The sequence below is a fragment of the Sinohyriopsis cumingii genome, chromosome 3, assembly GCF_028554795.1.
Source record: "Sinohyriopsis cumingii isolate HCF-2022 chromosome 3, ASM2855479v2, whole genome shotgun sequence".
Taxonomy (NCBI): domain Eukaryota; kingdom Metazoa; phylum Mollusca; class Bivalvia; order Unionida; family Unionidae; genus Sinohyriopsis; species Sinohyriopsis cumingii.
In genome coordinates, this window is record NC_142963.1 from 57,922,380 (window position 1) to 57,945,264 (window position 22,885).

At 35.3% G+C, this 22,885-nt stretch overlaps 1 protein-coding gene across 2 annotated transcripts in view; it reads left to right on the forward strand.

The window, feature by feature from the left end:
- Positions 1–2,213: 2,213 nt before the first annotated feature.
- LOC149802910 (programmed cell death protein 6-like) overlaps positions 2,214–22,885 on the forward strand; it is a 45,299-nt gene continuing 24,627 nt past the window's right edge. For both annotated transcript variants that reach the window (XM_089952402.1, XM_089952401.1), the window contains exons 1-4: positions 2,214–2,361; positions 10,202–10,549; positions 17,951–18,078; positions 18,729–18,803. In XM_089952402.1, the coding sequence (XP_089808528.1) occupies positions 2,329–2,361; positions 10,202–10,549; positions 17,951–18,078; positions 18,729–18,803 (584 nt within the window). In that variant the 5' untranslated portion in view covers positions 2,214–2,328. The remainder of the gene's footprint in view (positions 2,362–10,201; positions 10,550–17,950; positions 18,079–18,728; positions 18,804–22,885) is intronic.

The following is a 22,885-nucleotide window of genomic DNA, read 5'->3' on the forward strand; positions in this document are numbered from 1 at the left end:
CCCAATGTCAGTCCAAAACTTTAAAAAATTCAGTTGTGAAACAAACTGATCCTGTGCTTTTGCTTATTTTCATATTTGCCAAACAATCAAGGACTTCTGTTTGGGTAACTTTGCCGTCTAACCTTAAATATTACTCGCGGGTAATTGTGTATTTTTTTTTAGAAAGACTTCTAAGTCTGTATCTTAACATCTTTTTCCTGATTATATAATCTATTGTAATACATTTTAACTTCCCCATGACTAGTAATAATATCATTTTCATCTTTAATTAAATTTTGTATCGTTTGATTCACATAGTTTCTGTTTTCTAGATGGCGAAATAATTTTGTTGGTTTGTCGCTCTCTTCTACCCACTTTACCCAGGATCTAATAAAACGTACCCGAAGCTTGACGTTTCCCATACTTTCAAGCTTTTTTTTTCTTAGACTCCAATATTTCCAAATCGTAAGTACCCATAGGATCATTTTCTACAGACTTTGTTATACAAGTTTATTTTCTTGTTTTAATTTACAATCTTTTACTACGAAGCATATGAAATGGTTTTCTACGAATTCCATCAACAATGTATCTAGAAATAATGAATCAGATAATGTAAATCTTATATCTGAATCCGATACATTGGCAATATTTCCCCCATACTCATTTGAAGCATATTGTTATTTTAGTCTATTATGATATGCAATTTTTATTTCATCAGTCTATTTTATATCAACCAATAAACTATTAAGTTTCCACAAACCTTTACCTCTTATAAAATTATCTGAATTCAAACTGTTGATTTAATATAGAAACTTTGAGTGGGGTGCCAACACAAGGGCAATACATTTATGAGGGGGGGTGGGGGTGGAGAGAGAGAATAAAACACACTTACTCAACATACGAGAAAACATTAAAACGTGTAGCAGACTTCCAAAATTAAGAAACATTCAAACAGTATTTGATTGCATGACCTCCTAACTTTTTTTAAGGATGATTCGCAATATTACACGTAATACATGGTATTAAAGGATCATTATAGGATCAGACATATATTATATGTGTAATATTCAAATTTAATTTGTGACGAATTAAAATGTTTTGTTGAAAGAACAAAATTGTAAAATTATTTTCTGATGATATATGAAAACATGCCGTTAATATTAAATTGGTAACATGATTACTCAAGTCTGGTTTTCCAACTTAAAAGACTCGCTGAACTGCACTCCCCTATTCTTAAAGCATAGTGCAACGCAGGAAGCATACAAAGCAGGAAACCAGATCTAGATTTTACTCAGAAATTTCCCCACATACCTTATTAACGGAAACTATCGAAGTATCGGTACAGTGAAAATGTTCAAAGATACGTACGACCGGGAAAAAGACATGTTTACCGGTAATACGTCTAATACAGGGGTCAAAATGTGCCATAAGGTGTCACGTCAAGAGTTTGTGCGTGGCACCAAATGAGCAGCCAAAGATATCGATGTTAACAGTGTTACTCTCTTACAGGTGGCACGCGCTCGTTCATTTGTTATTAATCCGGAAAAAGTGGCACGCTATATAAAATAGGTTGTCCACCCCTGGTCATAACCTGACAATGAGGTATAAAATACGTGCACGTAGTTTCACCCGATACACGATACATATGCACAAGCTATTTTACCGACAAGACATAACCAAGTATTTCATAATTCATCAGACAGGTACACAGGCACGACTGATTTACAATGCAACAAATCACATTTGAAGTGCAAACAGTAACAGCAGATTAACAGACACCACAAGAGTATATAACAATGGGCGTCCACTAGGGATGAGATTTTTATTTTTTATTTTTTTTTCATTTGAAGTATTATCCTGGCCCCTTTTATACCCCGTTTCATGTCCAGCCAGGTTTACCTCCCTTGTGAAAGGTGTCTATCATCTTAGGGTCAACCTGAATCTTTGACATCATTAAAAGGAATGTACGATGGCCGATGGCTGCCATTATATACTGTTATTATGATATAGGACTATAGATAAATGGTTTATGCTGTATATAATAGTATACAAAATTATTCTTTCTTGCGTCTTGAAATCATTATGTTTTGAACGGGGATAATTTTCCAGTGCATTTCCTAAGGAAGATGACCCAAAAGATAGCTTACAGTGATTTAAAAGAAAATAAATATAAAAGTATATGACATCATGTGCAAAGAATCTAGTTTGGTTTTGACTATTATAATCAACTCTAATCTCATCAGAACAAGAATAGATGTCATGGGTGCGTCTCTATGACACAGATTTGGGACTTTACGTCACGTGATTTTTTTCGTGGCTCATTTTCTTGCAAAACAAAACGAAGAGACGATGTCGTGGGGAGGTCAGCCAAACCAACAATATGTAAGCTTCAGGAATTATTCCTGAATATTCTCGTATAGCCTTTGATAGTAAGATCCTATTCGCTTTACAATGCGTCAGCTTAAATCTGGTTTAGGGGTGGGGGCATAGAAAGTTTGTTGCTATCGCTGCACTATGCACTAATGCAGCCTTAACATTTATACACCAGAGAGATTAGGGCAATTTCTGTCAGTAGAAAAATAACACTATCTCCCCTTCTGCCAATAAATGTGTGGTGAACTCGCTCAGTTCGAAACCTGACCCGACGCCGATTCCTTGCTGAATTGTATTATATTTGACAGGCCTCGAAATTAAGTGATCGTGCATTTATTACTGGCGCAGTCGGGTTTTTCAATTCTTCTAATGTCATGGCTTGGACACAGCTTTTTGTCAAACTGTTCCACTTATTAATGGTTCTTTAGAAAAATAATTTTTCTATGAAGATTAGTGTTGTAGTGAAGAGTATTGAGTTTCTGAGTATTGTCGTGCTTTAAACGTCGACCCAGATATTTTTCACAGGTGCTCGACGCGAGCTTGATGTTAAGAAAAAAAAAGTCTAAAGGAAAAAAATCATACAGAGTGACAAAAATACCTCAGATTACCCCCATGACCCGTTCTGACATAGGACCCTCTCTGCCATAATATATAAGAGAGAAGGTACGGAACTTCCAAATACTTCGCTCCACCCATGACCCTCGATTTCCTTCTGCTATTTCCGGCTTTAAAGGCACACGACCATACTATATGGCTTGTTTTACTTCTGAGATATTTTTGTATCCATCAAGCCATTATTAATTTTTCTGCGTTGTACCAAACTGAAGTTATGGGCTCCGAAACATACGATTTTCGCGAAGTTTTTCATTGTGGATACTTCCGTGCTCATCTGAAAACCAGTGACAAGAGCAATATGGACAATGTTTTCAACTCTATTGTGCATCCCTTCTTGAATTACAGAACAGCGGTAGATGCAAAAGTAAGTTTTTTTTTTACTTATCATTAACTCGATTCAACTTTAGGAATCCTGTTCCATGCAAGAATTAGACATTGTCTTCTTGACTGCACATACATTGTATACATCAGACTCTATTTTCAAAATAGGTAAACTATGCGGCACACATGTCAATGCCGAAATATGACTGGCTCAAAAGGTTATACTTCTTATCATAGGAGCACGGAAGTGTCCACGATGAAAAACTTCGTGAAAATCGCACGTCAGAACGGGTCATGGGGGTAATCTAAGGTATTTTTGTCACTCCATATGATTTTTTCCCTTTAATGTTTTTTTTCTTAACATCAAGCTCGCGTCGAGCACCTGTGGATATTTTAAGACAGGAATGGTTTGGCGTTCTACTGCATGAATATGCAGTTGTGTAGCATGTTCTGGGTCAGTCAACCCTGGAACCAGGGGGGTAGCAGGGGCCAATTTTTATGTACAAAATTTAATACCGCAATCAGTGACCTAGTATGAAAAATCATAAAAAATCTAATACACAAGGGAGCTCAAAAAGGTCCTTATTTTTGGATACCTATATTAAAACAAAGCATAAGAATATTATCCATTTAAGCAAAGAAGTCAATGGCAGTTCATCGCAGAAGAAGTTTATGCACCCCACCCACAAATTTCTACCTGCAATTTTCATGTCCGTATGTCATTTTTGACACCATGTGATGCACACATTGCAAACACAGGCCCTTTTCCTAGATGACATTTATGCAAAACTGTGTGTACTAAACAGGCTGATGCAACTGAAAATAGTTGTCATCCAAGCCATTTTTTGAGATATTCTACTTGCCCCAAACCCATGTGTTTACCGCTATGGGAGGCTAGTTCTTCTTCCTAGCTGAATATTGGTATTTCACTATCAACATACTGCAGAGTAGCTATGGAAGGTATACATGCCTGACATCAGTTTCAAGAACAACACAAGCCTGAAACATGTAATTCACAAATATATCCATATCTTTAAGTAGTAAACAACAGCTGAAAAAATCAAACCATAGCCTTAAGTTAAGAAATTTGCCAGGGGACAATTTACGAAACTGGACCCTACCACCTGGAGGCCAACAGCCCATGTTTGATATGACTAATCACATGTTCCCAAATGTTCTTGGACAAGCTTTGTTTTGTTAAAGAAAATATACCTAAGTTAACTAACTTTGCTTTTCGTTGACTACCATTACCCTATCAAACAAATTAAATGGCGCCCAGAATCTTGATTTTATTTGGACATACTTCCATAACGCAGAAGACATGACAGCAAATATTGTTTACCTGAAGCACTTAAACCTGCTCAACAGTGTCATAATGGTCCGCCAAATATGTGAGATAAAATAAAGGCTGATCATAGAACTATACATTTCTTAAGTAAAATTTTCCAATCTGAAACAAGTGTTTGTTTTTTCTATTTTCAAACAGGTCAGGCAAGTGTTAATTTTCCTACTTTAATCACTTTTATCTAGGCATTCATTTATTCATTCACATACTGGGATACTTCAGTAAGTGGTCATTGATAACTCTACTGTAAAATGTGCACAAGTTATTTTACTGCTTGATTGCATATTGTGTGAAGCTATCAAATTATGAGCCAATCAAAACACTTCAAACAAAATATATCAAGCATGATTAATTAGCAGTGCTTTAAAAATCTTTGCAATAGTGTTTAATAAACACAGATGGAGCCCCAGTGGCAGAGTGGTCTAACGCGCTCTCCGTTACGGATCACTGCCATCTCACCTCTGTCTGCATGGGTTCGAGTCTCAGATTCAGCCAATGTGGGTATAGCTGCTCGTGGGTCAGTGGTTCTTTCCGGGGTTTTCCCAGGTTCTTCCTCCACCATTAATACTGGCTGCCTTGTATAGCCTATCATGTGCTGAAAAATGGCGTTAAACCCTACAACAACAAATAAACACAGATACTCATGAGTGGGACTTTGATTTCAGTCCACTGAGTCATTGCAATAAAATTTGTGAAAGGCAGTTTATCAACATTAGGGTCATTTTCCTAATGGCAGAATAAATCTTGAATTATTATAACTGATAATATCGAAGATTTTGATGTCACTTTACAGTTTTGAATTAGAAGTGAAACAGTTACATGAAATAAGAGGTCTGTGTTTGCAATTAAATGACAAAATGTATGTTTTGATCACTGTAGTAGAAGTTTTTGGCAAATGAGGTGATATTTTTAATTTTTTAAAAATTAGGTTTTCTATATTAGTTTTGCAGGGAAGGTCATGAGAAAGATTCAGAGAAGAAAAACTTCATTTGAAAGTGCAAGGATAAAAAGTATGACTATCACTTAGTCTGAAGTAACTAATCCTCCTCAGAGACATAAGCCAGACTCTGTGGTAGTGAAATATGGCAAAACTTAGACACAAAGAAATATTTATTGACAGTGGTTAGATATTTGTCCATGACTTCAAATCATTTCCTTCGAATGAAAGATGTTTTGCTGTTCTCACAAACAACATCTCAAACTGACACGGGTTGAAAATTCAGCCAGTGTATTTGTCACCAGAACTGAAAAATGCAGGATTTAATCAAGAAAGTCTCACGAGAGTTTTGGATCTTAAAAAGCCTGTGTAGCAGAGTATATGCATGCATTACACTAGCCAGGATGTGCAGAAAATTACAGCTGTTCGAGTTGATAACACCCATCCCTGTTGGAAAGGCTATTTTAGAACTAAATGGGAATAAGAGGAAAAATTAATGAGAGCTCTGCTTAACATAGCCAACACCTTTTCCCAATAGTGGTAACCATTTTTAGAAAAGGAAATGCTGTGTGCATTCCTTGAGAAGACTGATCTTAAACTTGGAGTTGATTATAAGAACAGACTCGGGGCAAGATACTTTGTTCCATCAGTTGATTGAATCTTGAGAGAAGAAGTTAGAGAATGTCTAAAAAAAAAATTACATTCCTGCTGATAGAAGTACTGATACTACGTTATCAAAACAAGTAACAAAGCTGAAAAAACCAATGCTATTTGAAGAAATAAACATGTTGTCATTGATTTTAATTCAACATTTTATCTCAGGCTACACAGTTTGATCGGATGCATGACTTGTCGTGGTCTCCACACCCTTTGTTTTGCCCAGCTTAAATGCTTTAAAGACATCTCCAATTTCATGTCTTCACTTAAACATGGAAGACTTTATGGTATTATGTTCAAAGCCGAAGAAATAGTGCATTTTCCTCATGCAAGGACAATTGCATCTAGAACAAGTCTGGAAGTGGGAGTGGTGATGAATACCAACAAAATCTTTAACTTTGAACTTCAGGCTAATGCAGAACAACTGCCACAGCCTCAGGCGCTTGTTTTTATTAGTGAAGAAGGAAAACTATTGATAACACTCAAACCTCTTCTGAATATAATTTTAAAATTTATACAAGATGACACACTGGTGCAGTTTGAAATCTGACCCCCTCACAGATTTTGTGCTAATTTAATTTTTCCCATCAGCATGTTTGGTTACTGGTGAAATATCTTAACATAAAAAGAGACTCTCCAAATTTGCTTTCCATGTGCAATTTATATACATTGCAGATAATTTAATAAGCCCTTCTATGTGAAGTTTCTCGTCATTCTGCCAATACTTCCTGGGTGTCGCACAGAGTAAGCTGCATTAAATTCATATTATAGGTTATTGTTTATCATGGTGTGAAACAAGTAAATTCACCCATCAGATTTCAGTGTAACATATTTCACTGCGTGACACACCAGTAATGTAGCCGTCAATTTAGGCTCAAGTAGACAATATACAAATCAACAGAGTAAAAAGTGATTATTAAATGATGAATAAAGTACTTCATTATACATGGGAAATACATTCCAAATGCCTCAGTTGTACTGAACATACAGTTGCAATAAGATAATTAGCATGAAATCAGTGGAGTGGGAGAGACATTACGAACCATGTCGGGGGCCCCGAGTGGCCGAGTGGTCTAAAGCGCTCTTCGTTACGGATCACTGCCATCTCACCTCTGTCTGCGGCGGATCGAGTCTAGGATTCAGCCAATGTGGGTATGTGAGAAAGCTTGCCAGTAGCTTCTCGTGGGTCGGTGGTTCTTTCCGGCGTTTTCCCGGGTTCTTCCTCCATCATTAATACTGGCCGCCATGTATAGCCTATCGCGTGCTGAAAAATGGCGTTAAACCCCACAACAACAACAACAACGAACCATGTCACCTTGTGTTAAATTTTAGAAGGCGACCAGGTATTGTCAATAGGTTTCTTTTTAAATGGCAAAAAGGAATCCCTCTGCCTGTTACATCCGTCTCAGATGAACTCTCAGTTTAAAGAATGAAAAGGTAAATGACTAATAATTATTCTTGACTGCTGAATATTAAAGTTAACATATTGGGTAAGTATAATTTTGTATCAATTATCTACCTCTTGTATCAGTGTGCTTGTTGCAAAACTATTGATATATCGATGAACTGTTTCACCCCTCATTGGAGTTGAATGTGGTCTTGAAAAGAATTATTTGGTCCAAAGAGAAGATAGCTGTCTGTAAATAATGATTTGTGAGCACACACATGCCTGTCAGTAATTTATGTGACGGAGGAATGATAACAGACTCAGCACAATTGCTTGTGAAACACATGATTCTACCTTTATAGACGTGGAGGCTTTTCCATTTATGATGGCATTTTGGTATCCATTTTGGGTGGGTGGATTTGTGTTTTGGATTTTTCACTGGGTCATGTAGACATGTAGCATGATGTCCCACCCAGTCACATTATCTTGATACCAGGCTGACCAGTCTTAACACTAACTTCTTAATGCTGAGTGCCCTGCGAGGCAGCTGTGAGTACCATTTTTATAAGTTTTTGGTATGACTGCCGGGGTTTGAACTTGCAACCTCCATCATACACTGTAACCACTAGGCTACCACAGTTACTGTTTTGGAGAAAAGGAGGTGTATGTTACAACTGATGCCGTAGTGGTCCACCTTGGGTAGTAGTTGTTTGTGTGAAACTGTACCAAAAGTCTTGCTGTAATCTACTATTGCCACAGCTAATTGCACCTTATCATCATCATAATTTTTCAGTCATTGAACGTGACCAGTAGTTGAGACTCTAAAGAATCTCCAGACCTAAAACCCATGTCCAAATTGTCTTATTCTTTTACATTTGTTTCAGTTCATGCTTGCAAATTATAAGCTTCAGATGTTTACAGCATACATGCAAGAGAAACTGGTCAATAGATGTTTGTAGGTTGTCTTTTTTCCCCTGAAAATTGGAGCGATGTTGGCATTTCTCAAGTCATTGCCTGTGGATAATGACTTCCAAAAATTTGCTTGTGTCTAGTTGAATACCTGAGAACAATTTGGCTTTGCCATCTAGAGATTTATAGATCTCCTCTCTTCATGCTGATGACCTGGTATGAGAGGTGTATCTTAAAGTTTGGGGGAAGGTATTGACTTATTATGTAGACGTTTCTTTTTTACTTCTCAGATTTTGGTCCATTTAAAGGTAGATTAAATCTTACGAATGTCATTCAAGATGGTATATGTACCATCCTGTTTAGAATGTTGTTTGTGCTGTCAAAAGTTTTCCACATGAATTTGACATCATCAGAGTCTGTTAAATTCTGTACAGTTGAGTTGTGTAAGGATGTTGCTCATGTCTTTTTTTCTTCTTCCCCCGTCAACATTTTTACAAATGAAAACTTGCATGGATTTTGTCGTGTTATAAATTTATATGTATAGAGAGAGAGAGACAGTTATTTGAAATAGCTCACTATGCAACTTTGTAAATGGCTATTTTTGTCCTTGCTTAAGATTTCACTTGTTATTTATTTAATAAGCCAAGCATTTCAATTTTATTAAATAGGTAAATGTAAAAAAAAGTTAACTTAATAAATGTTACATGCTGACATCAATATTTGATAGTCCATGTTATAATTCTTTGTTCACTTTTAAATTAACTTATAAATTAATTGGACATTGTTTGTTGCCTTCTTTACATGGGCCAGCTCATGTGAGGCATTGGTGTGATGTATTCTTGTCTTTTCCTGAGCTACGCCACAAATTTTTTAATAAATTTCAAGTCAGTATTTAAATAAGTTTGTTGAGATGTTTATGGAATAAAATCTGTACAGTAAATACATTATTTAAACACAGTATAGTCAATATTTCAAAATAAAGCCCTAAACTTGATGATTTCATGAAGAATAAACAGTTGTTGTCATTACTGTCACCTCAGAAGAAGAATGATCACCACCAAATATTTTGATGTAAAACCTGCCCTGTTCTTGGTGGTACCAAGTTTCAAGACTGATGTTGTATCTTAAGTAATGTTGACTATTGTGTTCATGAGTAGTTTTGAATATTGTATCCATGACTACTCTTGAGTCTAGTATCCATGAGTCATTTTGAGTATTGTATCCCTGAATAATTTTGAGTCTTGTATCCATGAGTATTTTTGAATATTGTATCCATGACTACTCTTGAGTCTAGTATCCATTAATCATTTTGATTATTGTATCCCTGAATAATTTTGAGTCTTGTATCCATGAGTATTTTTGAATATTGTATCCATGACTACTCTTGAGTCTAGTATCCATGAGTCATTTTGAGTATTGTATCCATGAATAATTTTGAGTCTTGTATCCATGAGTATTTTTGATTAGCTATACAGTATATCAACTGGATCTTCATGTTAGGGAAAGAGTTGTACCAAGAGTTCAAAGGTCATGTTCTTACATCTTTTTGATAAACCTGGTACTAAATGTGTGTTTCTTATATGCCAACAAAAGTTTTAACTTATCTGTGGATGAGGAATTTTTATGACCTTCCAGTTCATAATAACTTGTAGTTCATGTATCCATTTTTATTTTTAAGGGAGGCTATGGTGCTCCACAGGGATACCAAACAGGAGGGCCAGATATGCATAGTTACCAGCAACGACCACAAACTTATGGGGGTTATGGCCAAAATCTACCACCCGGGGGACAAGCATATGGTCAACATCCATCTTCTTATGGTCACCAGGGGCCTGCCATGGGACAACAGTATGGTCAGCAACCTCCGCCTGGTAGCCAGTCACAGCAACAGTATGGTGGTTACCAACAGCCACCATCATATGCTGGTAGTCAGTCAGGATATGGTCAGTCTGGTGGGGGATATGGGGGATTTGGAGGCCCATCCCCTCCTCCAGGAGTGTCAGCAGAGTTATGGCAGTGGTTTCAGGTAATAACAATGACATTCACCATAGTTTTAATAATTTTGGCTATTTTACAACATTACAGTAAACACGACTTGAATTTAAAGAGATCTGCATTTCAGCATTGGTAATGAATCTTTCCATGCTGTTGTCTGTGACAGGCCAGATATACTGGTCATCATAGATGTCCACATTGTGGCTCATATTGGACGAATTAAGCTTTACTGCTTCAATCAGAAAGTTGCAGCAATGTAATTATGTAATGGTGGATGTCCACTAAAATCACATGGGACTTGCTGATCAGCTGAGCTAGAGTAGACCATATAAAATGCTCTTTTAAGCTCTGCAGAATGCATTTAAATTTTCAAATACTGCCACTAAATGAATAAACATCTATAGCGAGAGATGAAAGATAAATTTCAAAGCAAAGAATCCATGTAAATAGTAAAAAAAGTTTAATGGTACGATGATTTTAATTAACCATGATTGAGAAAGAGACAGAGAGATTTTAGTTTTGAACAGCAGGAAGAAGGAAAACATCAGTATTTGTGGGTTAATAAAAGATGGATGACGACACTATACCAATCTGTAACATGATTGAATGGACTGTTAAATTAATAAAATAAATAAATACAAGAAAAAGGAGTAATTTACAGTCTTGTTTTTAATATGTTCCACAAAATGAAATATATATACTGACATCTAAGGTACATTTTTCAGTCCAACCAATTTATAATGCTTCTGTACATGTGGTCCCATGCTACCGGGAAATCAGGAAAAATGAAGAAAAAATTCCTGACCGTGAAAAGTCCTTGAATTTTGCAAATATTGACGAAAGTCAGGAAAAACCCAAGAATTTTCCCCCACAACTTGACACCCGAAACAATTATGTAATTGAGTCGTAACTGAACTGATCGTGAGTTAAATTTATCGAGTTCTAACTGGAATATTAGGAGGTTGCAGAATGGATCATTTGGGTGCTTGCCATAAATATATTTGTTGAGACAATTCAAACGCTCAGTAGATTAGATTAGTCTAATAGACTTCTTGTTTCATAGACAGCTCGATATCCTTATCTTTGTTATATGAAAGGTATGACAACCAGTCTAGTATCACAAGCGGCAAACATGGTAATAGGGGATGGGCTAGCAAACTTCAATGTTGTTAAATCAAATCGAGTTATACCTGCATGAAATCGATATGAAAATTATTTCTTTCCACAGAAATTGCAAGTATTAAAATCCTTATGTCTTTAATCTTCTGAAAGATGATAAAACTGATGAGTTGATGAAATTTGAGCTGGTACTAGCGATTTTGATTGCTAGTCACATAAGCACACAGTATCTCACAACCGTCATTTTCAAATGTAGAAAAAAATATTAAAGTCATATACTGGTTGTATTAAAAATACAAAAACTAAAGAGCACAAAATTCTCTATTTATTCCAAGACCAACTTCCAGAGTTTTGTGGTATCACGTGACTACCATATAGAACCAAACTACTCAAGATGAATCAATCTGACCAAGTTTCTTGTAGTTGTTCTCGAAATAAATATGTTGAGAAATATGTTCTTTCTGGTTTTTACAAAAGGTATCAGACTTTCATTTAATATAATTAAAATTTTGTACAGCAACATTAAAAAAGAGTTAGTTGTTGATATCAAGTGACTATTGGACTTCGATGTTGTTGTTTGAGATTAGTAAAGTCATGTGACTATTAACGCAAATGGCGAGTACCGGGTCAGGTTTCACCTGTGCCAAGTTTCGCCTAGTCTGTCAGCAGATTAAAGACATAACGATTAACATAATGATTAAAATACTTGCCATTTTTGAGAAAATACATCATTTTTATATTGATTTCATGCAGGTATAAGTCAATATAACATAGCTTAAATTTGCTAGGCCTGCTGGTAAGCTATCTTACAGTGGCGGCAGATTCCAAATTTTGACATTTAATTGCTCTGAACCCACACTCCATCCTAAATGTCCAAATGTGAAAAATGGGGTTGGAATATTCGTAGGAAACCCAGAATAGAAAAGTTTCAAATCTCTGAGCTGAACTTTGGTGCGAAACTTTTACACAGTAACATGTAGCGTGAAGCAATGGTTTCATATCTTAAATAAAATGATGGAGAAATTGGAAATTGTTGTCCCTTATATTATATAATAAGAAACGATAAGAGCTGATGTATCAATAGAGGTTTGGGAACTAGTTTATTGAACTACAAGAAGATAAGTTGATTTTACAGAAAATTCAGTCCTTGTTTATACAACAATATTTAATTTTGAAGGTCTTTTGTCAAAATTTAAATCAATCCTTTTGAAAAGGTCTTTAAATGATGGAATTTTTAACCATTTATTGGAGTTTAGGTTGGTTGAAAAATCTTGTTTGAGATTTTGACACACATAAATTCAGGGTTAAAACTTTTTTCATTTCAAGATAAGATTCTAATACTTTGCATTTAATGGGGTTTTTTCATACTGTGATAGGAAATGTTTACTTTGTATAACATGCATATATTGCTCTAGAATTCATTAGAATTAAAGGTTTGAAAGGAAACAAATAATTTATGCTCATTATGTTATTTCCACGTAGCAACATAATGCAGGTCAGCAAAGTAAAGTTAGAATTTGTATTATGTACATTGAAATGCCAATTTATAGGAATATAGATTTGTTTCATGTGACTCATTTTGTGGTTTTGTACATGATCATCTTTTCTGACATATATGTTTTGGAGAATCTTGAAAGAGAAACATCTTCAGATTTGGAAAATGCATGTTTTATAATCCAAAGTGTTCTTTAATTCCACTCAGAAATGGTCATTTGTGAACCTTGAAAAAATTTCATCCTGGAAAAAACCTGGAAATTTAGATTTAGAAAAGCATGGGAACCATGTGTACAAAACATACAATTTCCCAACAGCAAGACAAATGTGTTTACATTAACAATGAATCTATAGTTTTATGCAGACTAATTAGTACATGCTTTTGTAGTCTTCAGTAGCTATTCAAACAGTATACTTATATAACGGTCATCCGTTGAATTTAATATTATCAGATTTAACGGTGATAGTGATGTTGTTGTTGTGGGGCTTAACGCCATTTTGCAGCACAAGATAGGCTATACATGGCGGCCAGTATTAATGGTGGAGGAAGAACCCGGGAAAACCCCGGAAAGAACCACCGACCCACGAGAAACTTTCTCACATACCCACATTGGCTGAATCCTAGACACGAAAAGCCACAGACAGAGGTTAGATGGCAGTGATCCATAACGGAAAGTGCTTTAGACCACTCAGCCACTCGGGGTGATAGTAATATAAAAGCAAAATCTTTTCAGTATTTTCAGTAACAATTAAACTTGTATGCAGTTACAACCTCTTTTGATCCAGTATGTTCTCAGTCTAAATGATATGTACTGCAACAAAACTTCTTAATGTAAATTGAATATTGTTTTATTATTCATTAAGTTATGGACTTATTCAATTTTGAGCTGATTATCCTTTTTAAGAACCTGGCATGATATAGATGAAACATTATGTCACTGATGAAAGTGTACTAAACATGTATGCAGATGATGTTTAGCAGTTAAACTAACAAATGACTGAAATTATGTCTAATCACCCAAACAAGTTGAATCTTTGAGACCAAAAATAAGTTTAAAGTCTCTTGAACAAATTATTTACAAAGAAATAGAATTAATAGCAATAATAATCAAAGGCTACATGACTTAAAAAATACATGTACTAGAGATGTATGGTATTACAGGTGTACTGGTTTACCAAACTAACAGAGTATAGTCTTGTGGTGAATTTAATGGAAATAACAAGATGTATTAATTATTCATGACAAAATAATTAAAAATTTTTTATTTTTTTTTAAATGGTTGTTTCAGTCACAAATTAATGGTGAGTGTTACAAAAATAATTACGTTTGTGATCCTTTAATTAGATGTTTACCAAGTGTCACATATGCCAATTCAGTGGCCAAATTGGATGCTGTGAAAGATGTTTGGGCCAAATCCAACTTTGGAAAACATTGGATTAAAGAACCAAACAAACAAAACAAAAACGTCATGTTTTAGCATGTAGCTAGTGTGTATAAATGTGTTCAGTACATGCATTCCTTTGTAAGATTGCAAATTACCCTACGATTTCAGGAGCTCACTTGTTTTCTGTTTGAACTTGACATAGTTTCTCAAATCATTTAAAAATTTAAATAGCTTGTTTGGGTGTAGGCATCACATTGAAGGTCTCCATAGTGTAGCTAGTAAACTGTAAGCCTCAGTATCAACAGTTCCTATTTTTATCAATAAGGTCTTTCCTTGGGTGTCAGCTATAGTATAAACGTAATCATCTCACTTTAGTTAATGTTTTAGATTATAACTTGTATAACAATTAGCGTACACATAGCAAATTCATCTTTTATAAGGCACTGACCGCATAATCTTTGGGTGAGGGGCTGTGATTTTCTTTTGAAATGAGATATTTTCCTTTTTTTGTCTCAAGATATTTAGTATTTTTTGAAGTAATATCATGGATATAATATGGTGCTATTTTGCTATACACTAGAGTAAGATATTTTTTCCAGCCATTAACAAATAGAAACTAAACATAAAAGTGTCATACCCTTACCCCAGAACATTTAAGTTTTGGTCCGTAACATAATTAAGGTTTACTATCATTCCGTTCGGTGTTGATTCTGTTACTCATCTGTCCACGTCTTGTTTCTCTCCATTTGGTACTTCTGGTACCCTCGAGTCTGTGTTCTCCTTGCACTTCTGGAACTCTCTTCCATGCTTCCTTCTGGCACTACACCTCCACCCAAACTGTTTATGTCACAATAGACCTACTGTGTGCTCTCAATGTGTCTTTCTTCTCTCTGATCATCGAATGCCACCTCTCACTCCCACCTAGAAAGCTTCCTCAAGAAGCCTTTGTTCACAATCCAAACTTAAGATTTTCCCTGGAATTCCTTTCCTGCCTTTTAACAAACACACAACTTCAGCACTCAGAGTGCAGTCTAGTGTCTCCCAACTTCTCTATGATCTGCTCTTAACAAGGTCCAAACATGCATTAATGGAAAAATTGAGGTGGTCCGAACAAATTGCTTATTGAGACTCCATCCTAGATTTGAATCTCAGTTCAGATTTGATATACAGCCCAGTCTCTTTGAAAACTGCCCTGGTGTAATTTATCACTCACCTGTCGCTTTCGAATTTCCAGTCATGACATCACTGACTGAGTACAAAACAAACAATGGCGCTTCTACTCAGATGTAAAATTCCCTTTGAATTTAACCACATACGAGTCATGGGGTAATGGTTACGCAACAGACAGGCATTTTCTCTGTGCGGAATCAGGTATATAGTCAAAATCTAGCATAATAAGTATTTACATACTGTAAGAAAATATGTGTATACATGAACCATGAACATCAGCAAAAATTTCCCCCAAAAAACTACAAAACCATCCTCTTAAACAGAGATGTGGAAAAGTATTGAAAAGATATGTGTGAATATATTGCTTTGATTACAGCATTTTTTTCACCAATTATCAGGAACCAATCTGTTGAAAAAACTTGTACTTTAAGCAATACAAAAGCAATAGCAAAATCAGCCATGATAGTGACAGTGATGGGCAAGACCAGGTTGTGATCAGACAACTTGAGAGTCTTGCTGCAGCAAATGGCCTGGAAGGGGAAGGTGTTAATATTCAAGACTGTTGGAATTTTTTATTCTGGATTTTACTGATTCAACCAGTAATATTATTATCTTTAATAATTGTCCTCTTCCTCAGAAATCTTTTTTTTTATAAACTACCAGTAATATATGTTTAAAGTTATGCTTAATTGTGCATTTTTGATACATTTTGTTCTGAAGAAATAGTTTGTGGTCCCTCTGATACAAACACGAAAGTACATTACACTCAGTTGGCAATACCTATGAGGCAACAGACTATTATACCAAGACTTTGTTGAATTACTGGAAAGTTTTTTTGGGGGGGGGTTTAAAATCTCTTTTTTGCTATTGCCAACCAAGACCTGCCTGTGTTATCTGCATGGTACATATCTTAATATGGGAATCATCAGCTAAAGACAAAGTCACTGAAAATGGACAACATTAGCTTAAATGCCAACTATTACGCTTTTGGCATAATCATTATGCTTATGATATCAAATGATGTCCTACACTCGCCTGTATTTGTTTCACTTTTTTTGTACATTAACAAATAAATCTAACGCAATAAAACGTTTTTTTGTCATTTTTATGGTCATCTTTTTTAACTCCACACAAATAAATATGAGAATATTCTTAAAAAGATGACTGCTGCATAAGAATTGCATAATAGTACTTCCTTTTTTGGTATTTATAGCAATTGTATCTGTATCATTTCCAAGAAAACAGACTGATTTCTTCAGATATTAATTTTCCTCATGGATTCATTATATTGATAAGCTCATCAAGTAGCAGACCAGTCTTTACTTTTAACCAGAATGGCTCCATATTTTAAGTGAAATGCTTTATGGTGTGAATTGTGGCTATCATATGACAGAAAATTTTAGAGTAGATGGATCGTTTGAAACTTCAGAACATGTCAGATCATGAAGAAGAAAAAGACAAATCAACACAACTTTACAAACTTTAAAAAAAAGAATATGTTTGTAATGTAATACAGTATACTCAGACTGAGATCGCCATGCTCACTGCCGATTTCAGGACATAAGTTCATTATCATTCAGCAAACGTTACACATGTAGACTAGGGAAAGTGAATGTTAAATATAAATAATTTTCAGTATATTTTGTGTTTGTACTCTGATTCTAATCCACTTGGATTTTGCCCTTTGTGACAAGAATTTTAACAAAGCTGCATAACCAGGTTACTAGCAAAAATAAATGTATCTTCTTCATAAAGTGTGCTGTAATGATGACATGTATTATCTAGATTACACTTTTATGCCCAAATTATGCTTTTGCCACTTATAATAGCAATAATTATGATTATAACTTTCAGGGGTTTGGCATGTGTGCATTAATTATAAAGAAAAGAAGAGAGTTTTGAAAAACACTTGTATTTTTTTTTTACTTCAATAGATTTTTAGAACCTCAATAATAATTAGTGATATTGGAATTCCCTGCCCTGTCAGAACTCTGACCCAATTTAATAGCTGCCTTACCTTTTCTCTGAGTATGGGGAAAATATTCATTTTCACAAAACATAACATTGCATATTAAGAGCAAATCTGAGAAGGTGTTTAGTGAAAGAAAAAGGAATATTTTCATCTTGACTGTTTCGTATCTAGTGAATTTCTCTCTTTCCATTGATTAAAGGTATGGTTTTTTTTTTCAGTAGAATTGTACAGGAGAATCATATCTTAAGGTAAATAAGTCTCATAAATTTCAAACTTTCTTTTGTAATTGTAGGCCGTAGACCAGGATAGATCAGGCAAAATTACAGCAGAGGAACTACAGCAAGCGCTTATGAATGGAAACTGGTCACCGTTCAACCCTGAAACATGCAGGCTGATGATTGGGATGTTTGATAGAGACAGGTAAAATATAGATATTGACAAATTTTAGATGGTAAGCCAGTAGGCTGTTGTAAACCTAGTAGCCCATCTTGAAATAGCAAATGTCAGAATAATGCAATCAGTGAATGCCTGACAGAGTTATAATATTGAAGAGCAGACAATCAACTGACATGTAATCACCGGTGTTCAAATTCATTGTCAACCCAACATTGCAATTGTCAGATGAATGGATGCTTATTGCCTGTCATTGTTTTGATACATTTATAGCATTAGGCATTGATTGTTTGAACCATTTTGATTTAACCTGCAAATATAAAACTATTAATTTCCTCCTTTGTAAAATATTTTTAGTTATTTCGTTTGAGATAATCCAGCATAGATTATGATATTGTGTATCAGCTTACACAGATTCATTGTATCCCCCTTGTACCAGTCCCTGTTATACCAGCTGTCAAAATTTCATTATGATGTGAATGATAACTATTATGTCTGTCCATTTGAAAACTTCACATTTCGTTAGTGTTAGGGTTTAAAATGTACAGTACAAAGTAAATTGCATGCAGTAAACACGAAGCTATCAAACAACAAAGCACCTGGTTGAAAAGTTGCAGATATCTTAAAGAGTACGATCAGCTTTTCCTGATGTGTCATTTACAGCTATTCTTTTTCAGGAGTGGAACAATTGATGTACTTGAATTTGCAGCATTATGGAAGTATGTACAAGACTGGAAAGCATGTTTTGACAGGTAAAAAGTTTAATATAGTTTGTATTACTACTAATTATAACAAACATTAGCAGTAAAGTATAGATTGACTGGCTCAATAGATCTGTTACGAGGCAACTCAAATTTGGGTGAATGATTATATCTAGTCATCTCCCTTGGAAATTCCACAGATGTTAATTAATGCTTGAAATAGTAGTAGAAAATGCTTTATAGCAGGGGTGTCAAACTCAATCGCTCAGCGGGCCAAAACTCAAATCACACATAAGGTTGCGGGCCGAGCAGGATAAACATTCAATAAGCGGAAAATTAAACCTTTTTTAAACATTAATATAAATTAAAACGGAAAAAAGTTTTAATAATAAAAAATCATTGGCATACCCATTTTCGCTCTTTTGCCAATTTGTCAGAGCTGGATGTTTGGCATCTTTTCTTGGCTACAAGTTCGTTTATGTTGGGAGTCACACACTTTCATCATGCAGCGCTTCAGAAACTCTCCTTCTGTAAATGGTTGGCCTGATTTTGCGATCTCCTTTACCACAATAAAATTTGCTTTCACAGCAGCTTCAGTTTGTGATTTTGCTTTGGTGAAAAACGTCTGCTGTGATGTTAGATTCCTCTTCAATTCTTCTACCTTCTGTAGCTTCTGCTCTGCATTCAGGCTTTTTAACTTGTCTTGATGTTTAGTCTCGTAGTGCCGTTTCAGATTATATTCCTTGATCACAGCCACATTATCTCCACAAATTAGACACACAGGTTTACTGCCAATATCAGTAAACATATATTCAGCCTCCCAGCGGCTTTGAAAGGCTGTTTTCAGAATCAACTTTTCTCTTGGCCATTTTAAGGCTAGCTTTGATTTTAAAAAAAAGATTGTGCATCTACCGACAGACGCTTGATTGATATCACGTTAGCCGTAGCGGGAAAAGGTGATGTAATATCTGGGCACTACACTACTTTCATTTCTTATGCACCAATCCAAAACGAGCAACTGAACGTTGCTTGGTTACTGTAACAACGAACATCCACTCACTACACAACTTCTATTTTTGCTTATTCTGATCGAAGCGAGAACGTTCTCAGGTAGCCTATCGTTCGGCACGGCTGCTAATTAGGGAATTTGATTTGCACTTTATATCGCAGGGCCATTAAAAAATATTTTTGCCTAAAATTCTCTCTCGGGCCGGATATAATTGTACGCCGGTCAAGACCTCTCGGGCCTGATATAATTGTACGCCAGGCCTGATGTGGCCCGCGGGCCTTGAGTTTGACACATATGCTTTATAGGAAAATAACTACCTTAATTCTTCAGATAATGTTTCAAATGTTAATATAAATTCTATAGTGACATTTAAAGAAAAGAAAAGTTTTAAAAAAAGACAATGATTATTTTAAAGCAGTATGTTTAAAAAGGGATCAAGAATTTATGTTCTTCCATCTGTTTATGCATAAATTAGTGTAGTACAGGATCAAGCCTTTCAATTTTGCACTATTCTTTATTAATGCAAATAGGATTTGTAAAGCATGCCAGCCTAAACCCTCTTCGTTATTTTTTTTTACTTTTAATCCACAACACATATGCCTGTTTTCTATTCCAGTGTTGTACCTTCATCACTTGATTTTGGGTTTTACATCAGCTTGGATGAATGTAAATGATAATGGAATAGCTTATTTATTGTTTTATCCATACATTGACAGTTATTGAAAATTTAATTGTTGCATTTGCCTGTGTAATTTTATATGTAATGAGATCAGGTAATTGATCATAGACACTAACTCTAGGACTTTTTGTTCCAAAAACATCTTTGCCAGCATAGAATTAAAGAGAGGAAATCAGTCTGTTGGTAAATATTCTGTGCTGTAACAAAGAGGAGTACACATTATTTTTTAATATTTGCAGTTTGCTTGAGTACTTTATAATGCATGTGATTATAAAATAACGTATCTGTAAACAAAATACTATCTTTTTTTTTAAAAATTATTTTCAATTGAGAGATTTTGTGTTCACCAGATTTGGAGGACAGGAGGGGACAAGGTATCCCCTGACCTTGGGATCCTGTTAAACCAAATGACCAAGTGTCTGAGAGGAGCATAATAGACAGTTGTAGCAATAGCAACTCATCTATCTAACCTTAGGGTAAGATAGATTTATCTATCCCTCCCAGATTAAAATGCAGAATAACTCAGTCCAGTGGGCAAGAAAATCACATCTGTTCATTAGTTTGTAATTCTCTATTAAATTAAAGATTTTCATTCAACAGTTTACCTACACCATTAACTAAAATGTTTGATTTATTGTGAAATTGTAAGGAAAACCCAAGAAAATCTGAGTGAGTTACCATTTTGATGTATACAGCATTTAGAACTTATAACATGTATTGTACAATTAATGCAGAATATATAAGCACAGCATCTAAATCTTCTGCAAGTGAATACTGCATAGGTGTCAGACCAAGCCCAAGCTTTAAAAAATCTTTATTGTGCCCCTCCTGCATGTTGAGTTGCCCACTGAGCTTGTTAAAAACAAGTGTTATCTAATTTGTCAGAAAGTAATCTTAAGCATGCCAGAAAAATGTGGAAGTTTCATTTTGAAGTTCATGAACAATTCTGGTAAATTTTTATATTCAGCCACCTGCCAGGCTTGATTTGTCCCACCACCTTTTGAAGATTGTTTGCTTGTAACAAAAGCTATTAATTGTAAGTACAAAGTGACGCACTTGACCAATGAATGGGGAACAGTACTGTTCTGTTCTCTGTATTTCATTGGTTACCTATTATTAGTACTCCTGTTCTATATGAATAATAATGAGCTGTTTATGGTCTTGGACTTCATTTCTGTTTTCAACTTTGGTTGATATGGTTGTTGTTGTTGTAGTAGGGTTTAACGCCATTTTTCAGCACAAGATAGGCTATACATGGCGGCCAGTATAACTGGTGGAGGAAGAACCCTGGAAAACCCCAGGAAGAACCACCGACCCACGAGAAGCTACTGGCAAGCTTTCTCACATACCAATGTTAGCCGAGCCTGAGACTCAAACCCCTGTAGACAGCGGTGAGATGGCAGTGATCCGGAACAGTGAGTGCTTTAGACCACTCTGCCACTCTGGGCCCCGGTTGATATGGTTGCCCTGCTGTAATTAAAATAGCCCAGATAATGAACTTTCTTATGCCACTCTTAGTTTAGGACTTTCTGGCTTCCATGTTATGAGTCACTGATAAATATCCTCATTTGTCAGATATATTTATACTTTAAACAAATGTAGAATAAGAAAAGATATCATTCAGTAACCTTCTTTGCTGCATAAATTCATCATACAGTAACTTCAGTCTTGAATTCTGTTACCCCTGGCTTCTAGCACAAAGCCTGTGGACTAGGTGTAGCTGGTGGCAGATTAGCGGCTATGTTGATGCCATCAATCAGCAAAATTGGTAAATGACTATCAGAATTTTTAAATGGTAATTATATGGTAAATGCATATTTGCCGATTAAAAATTTAATGTCTTGTCTACAGATTCTTATCTTAAAGTTGCCAATATCTGCTATTGTCATGCATTTCTGATGTTGTACAAATGATGTAACGGACTAAATTTCTTATCAAAGGAATGTGGATAAATGCATGATAAGCAGTAAATCAAACTTTTACTTTGAATAGAAAAATTTAAGAAAAAGATGGGGAAAATGAAAGAAAATGTTAGTGAGTAATGAGTGAAGCTAGGTCGATGCCAAATCAGGAGAGCCCATTCCTAGTACACTGCATAACAGACCCAGTTAAAGTCAGCATTGAACCAAATCAGAATTGTACCCCACCTTCAGTCTCATAAAGTAATTACCAGGCAAAATTATGCTGGAAAGTTTTTGATCCTTCTTACCATAAAAGTTTTGAACCACATGCTCTATCCACACAGACTTATGTAAGTTGGAAGAATGTAGTCATTACAAAATGCAGTGATTAATCAGTTTTAATTTTAAGAGACAGAGGAACCAAATTTACAGGATCAGGTGCAGGGTTGTAACATGGACTTTTGCGCAGATATTAAAAATGTCAAAGTGGATTGGAAACAGACTGCAGCATTTTTCAGGGCACAATTTGAAGACAGCTTTGGAA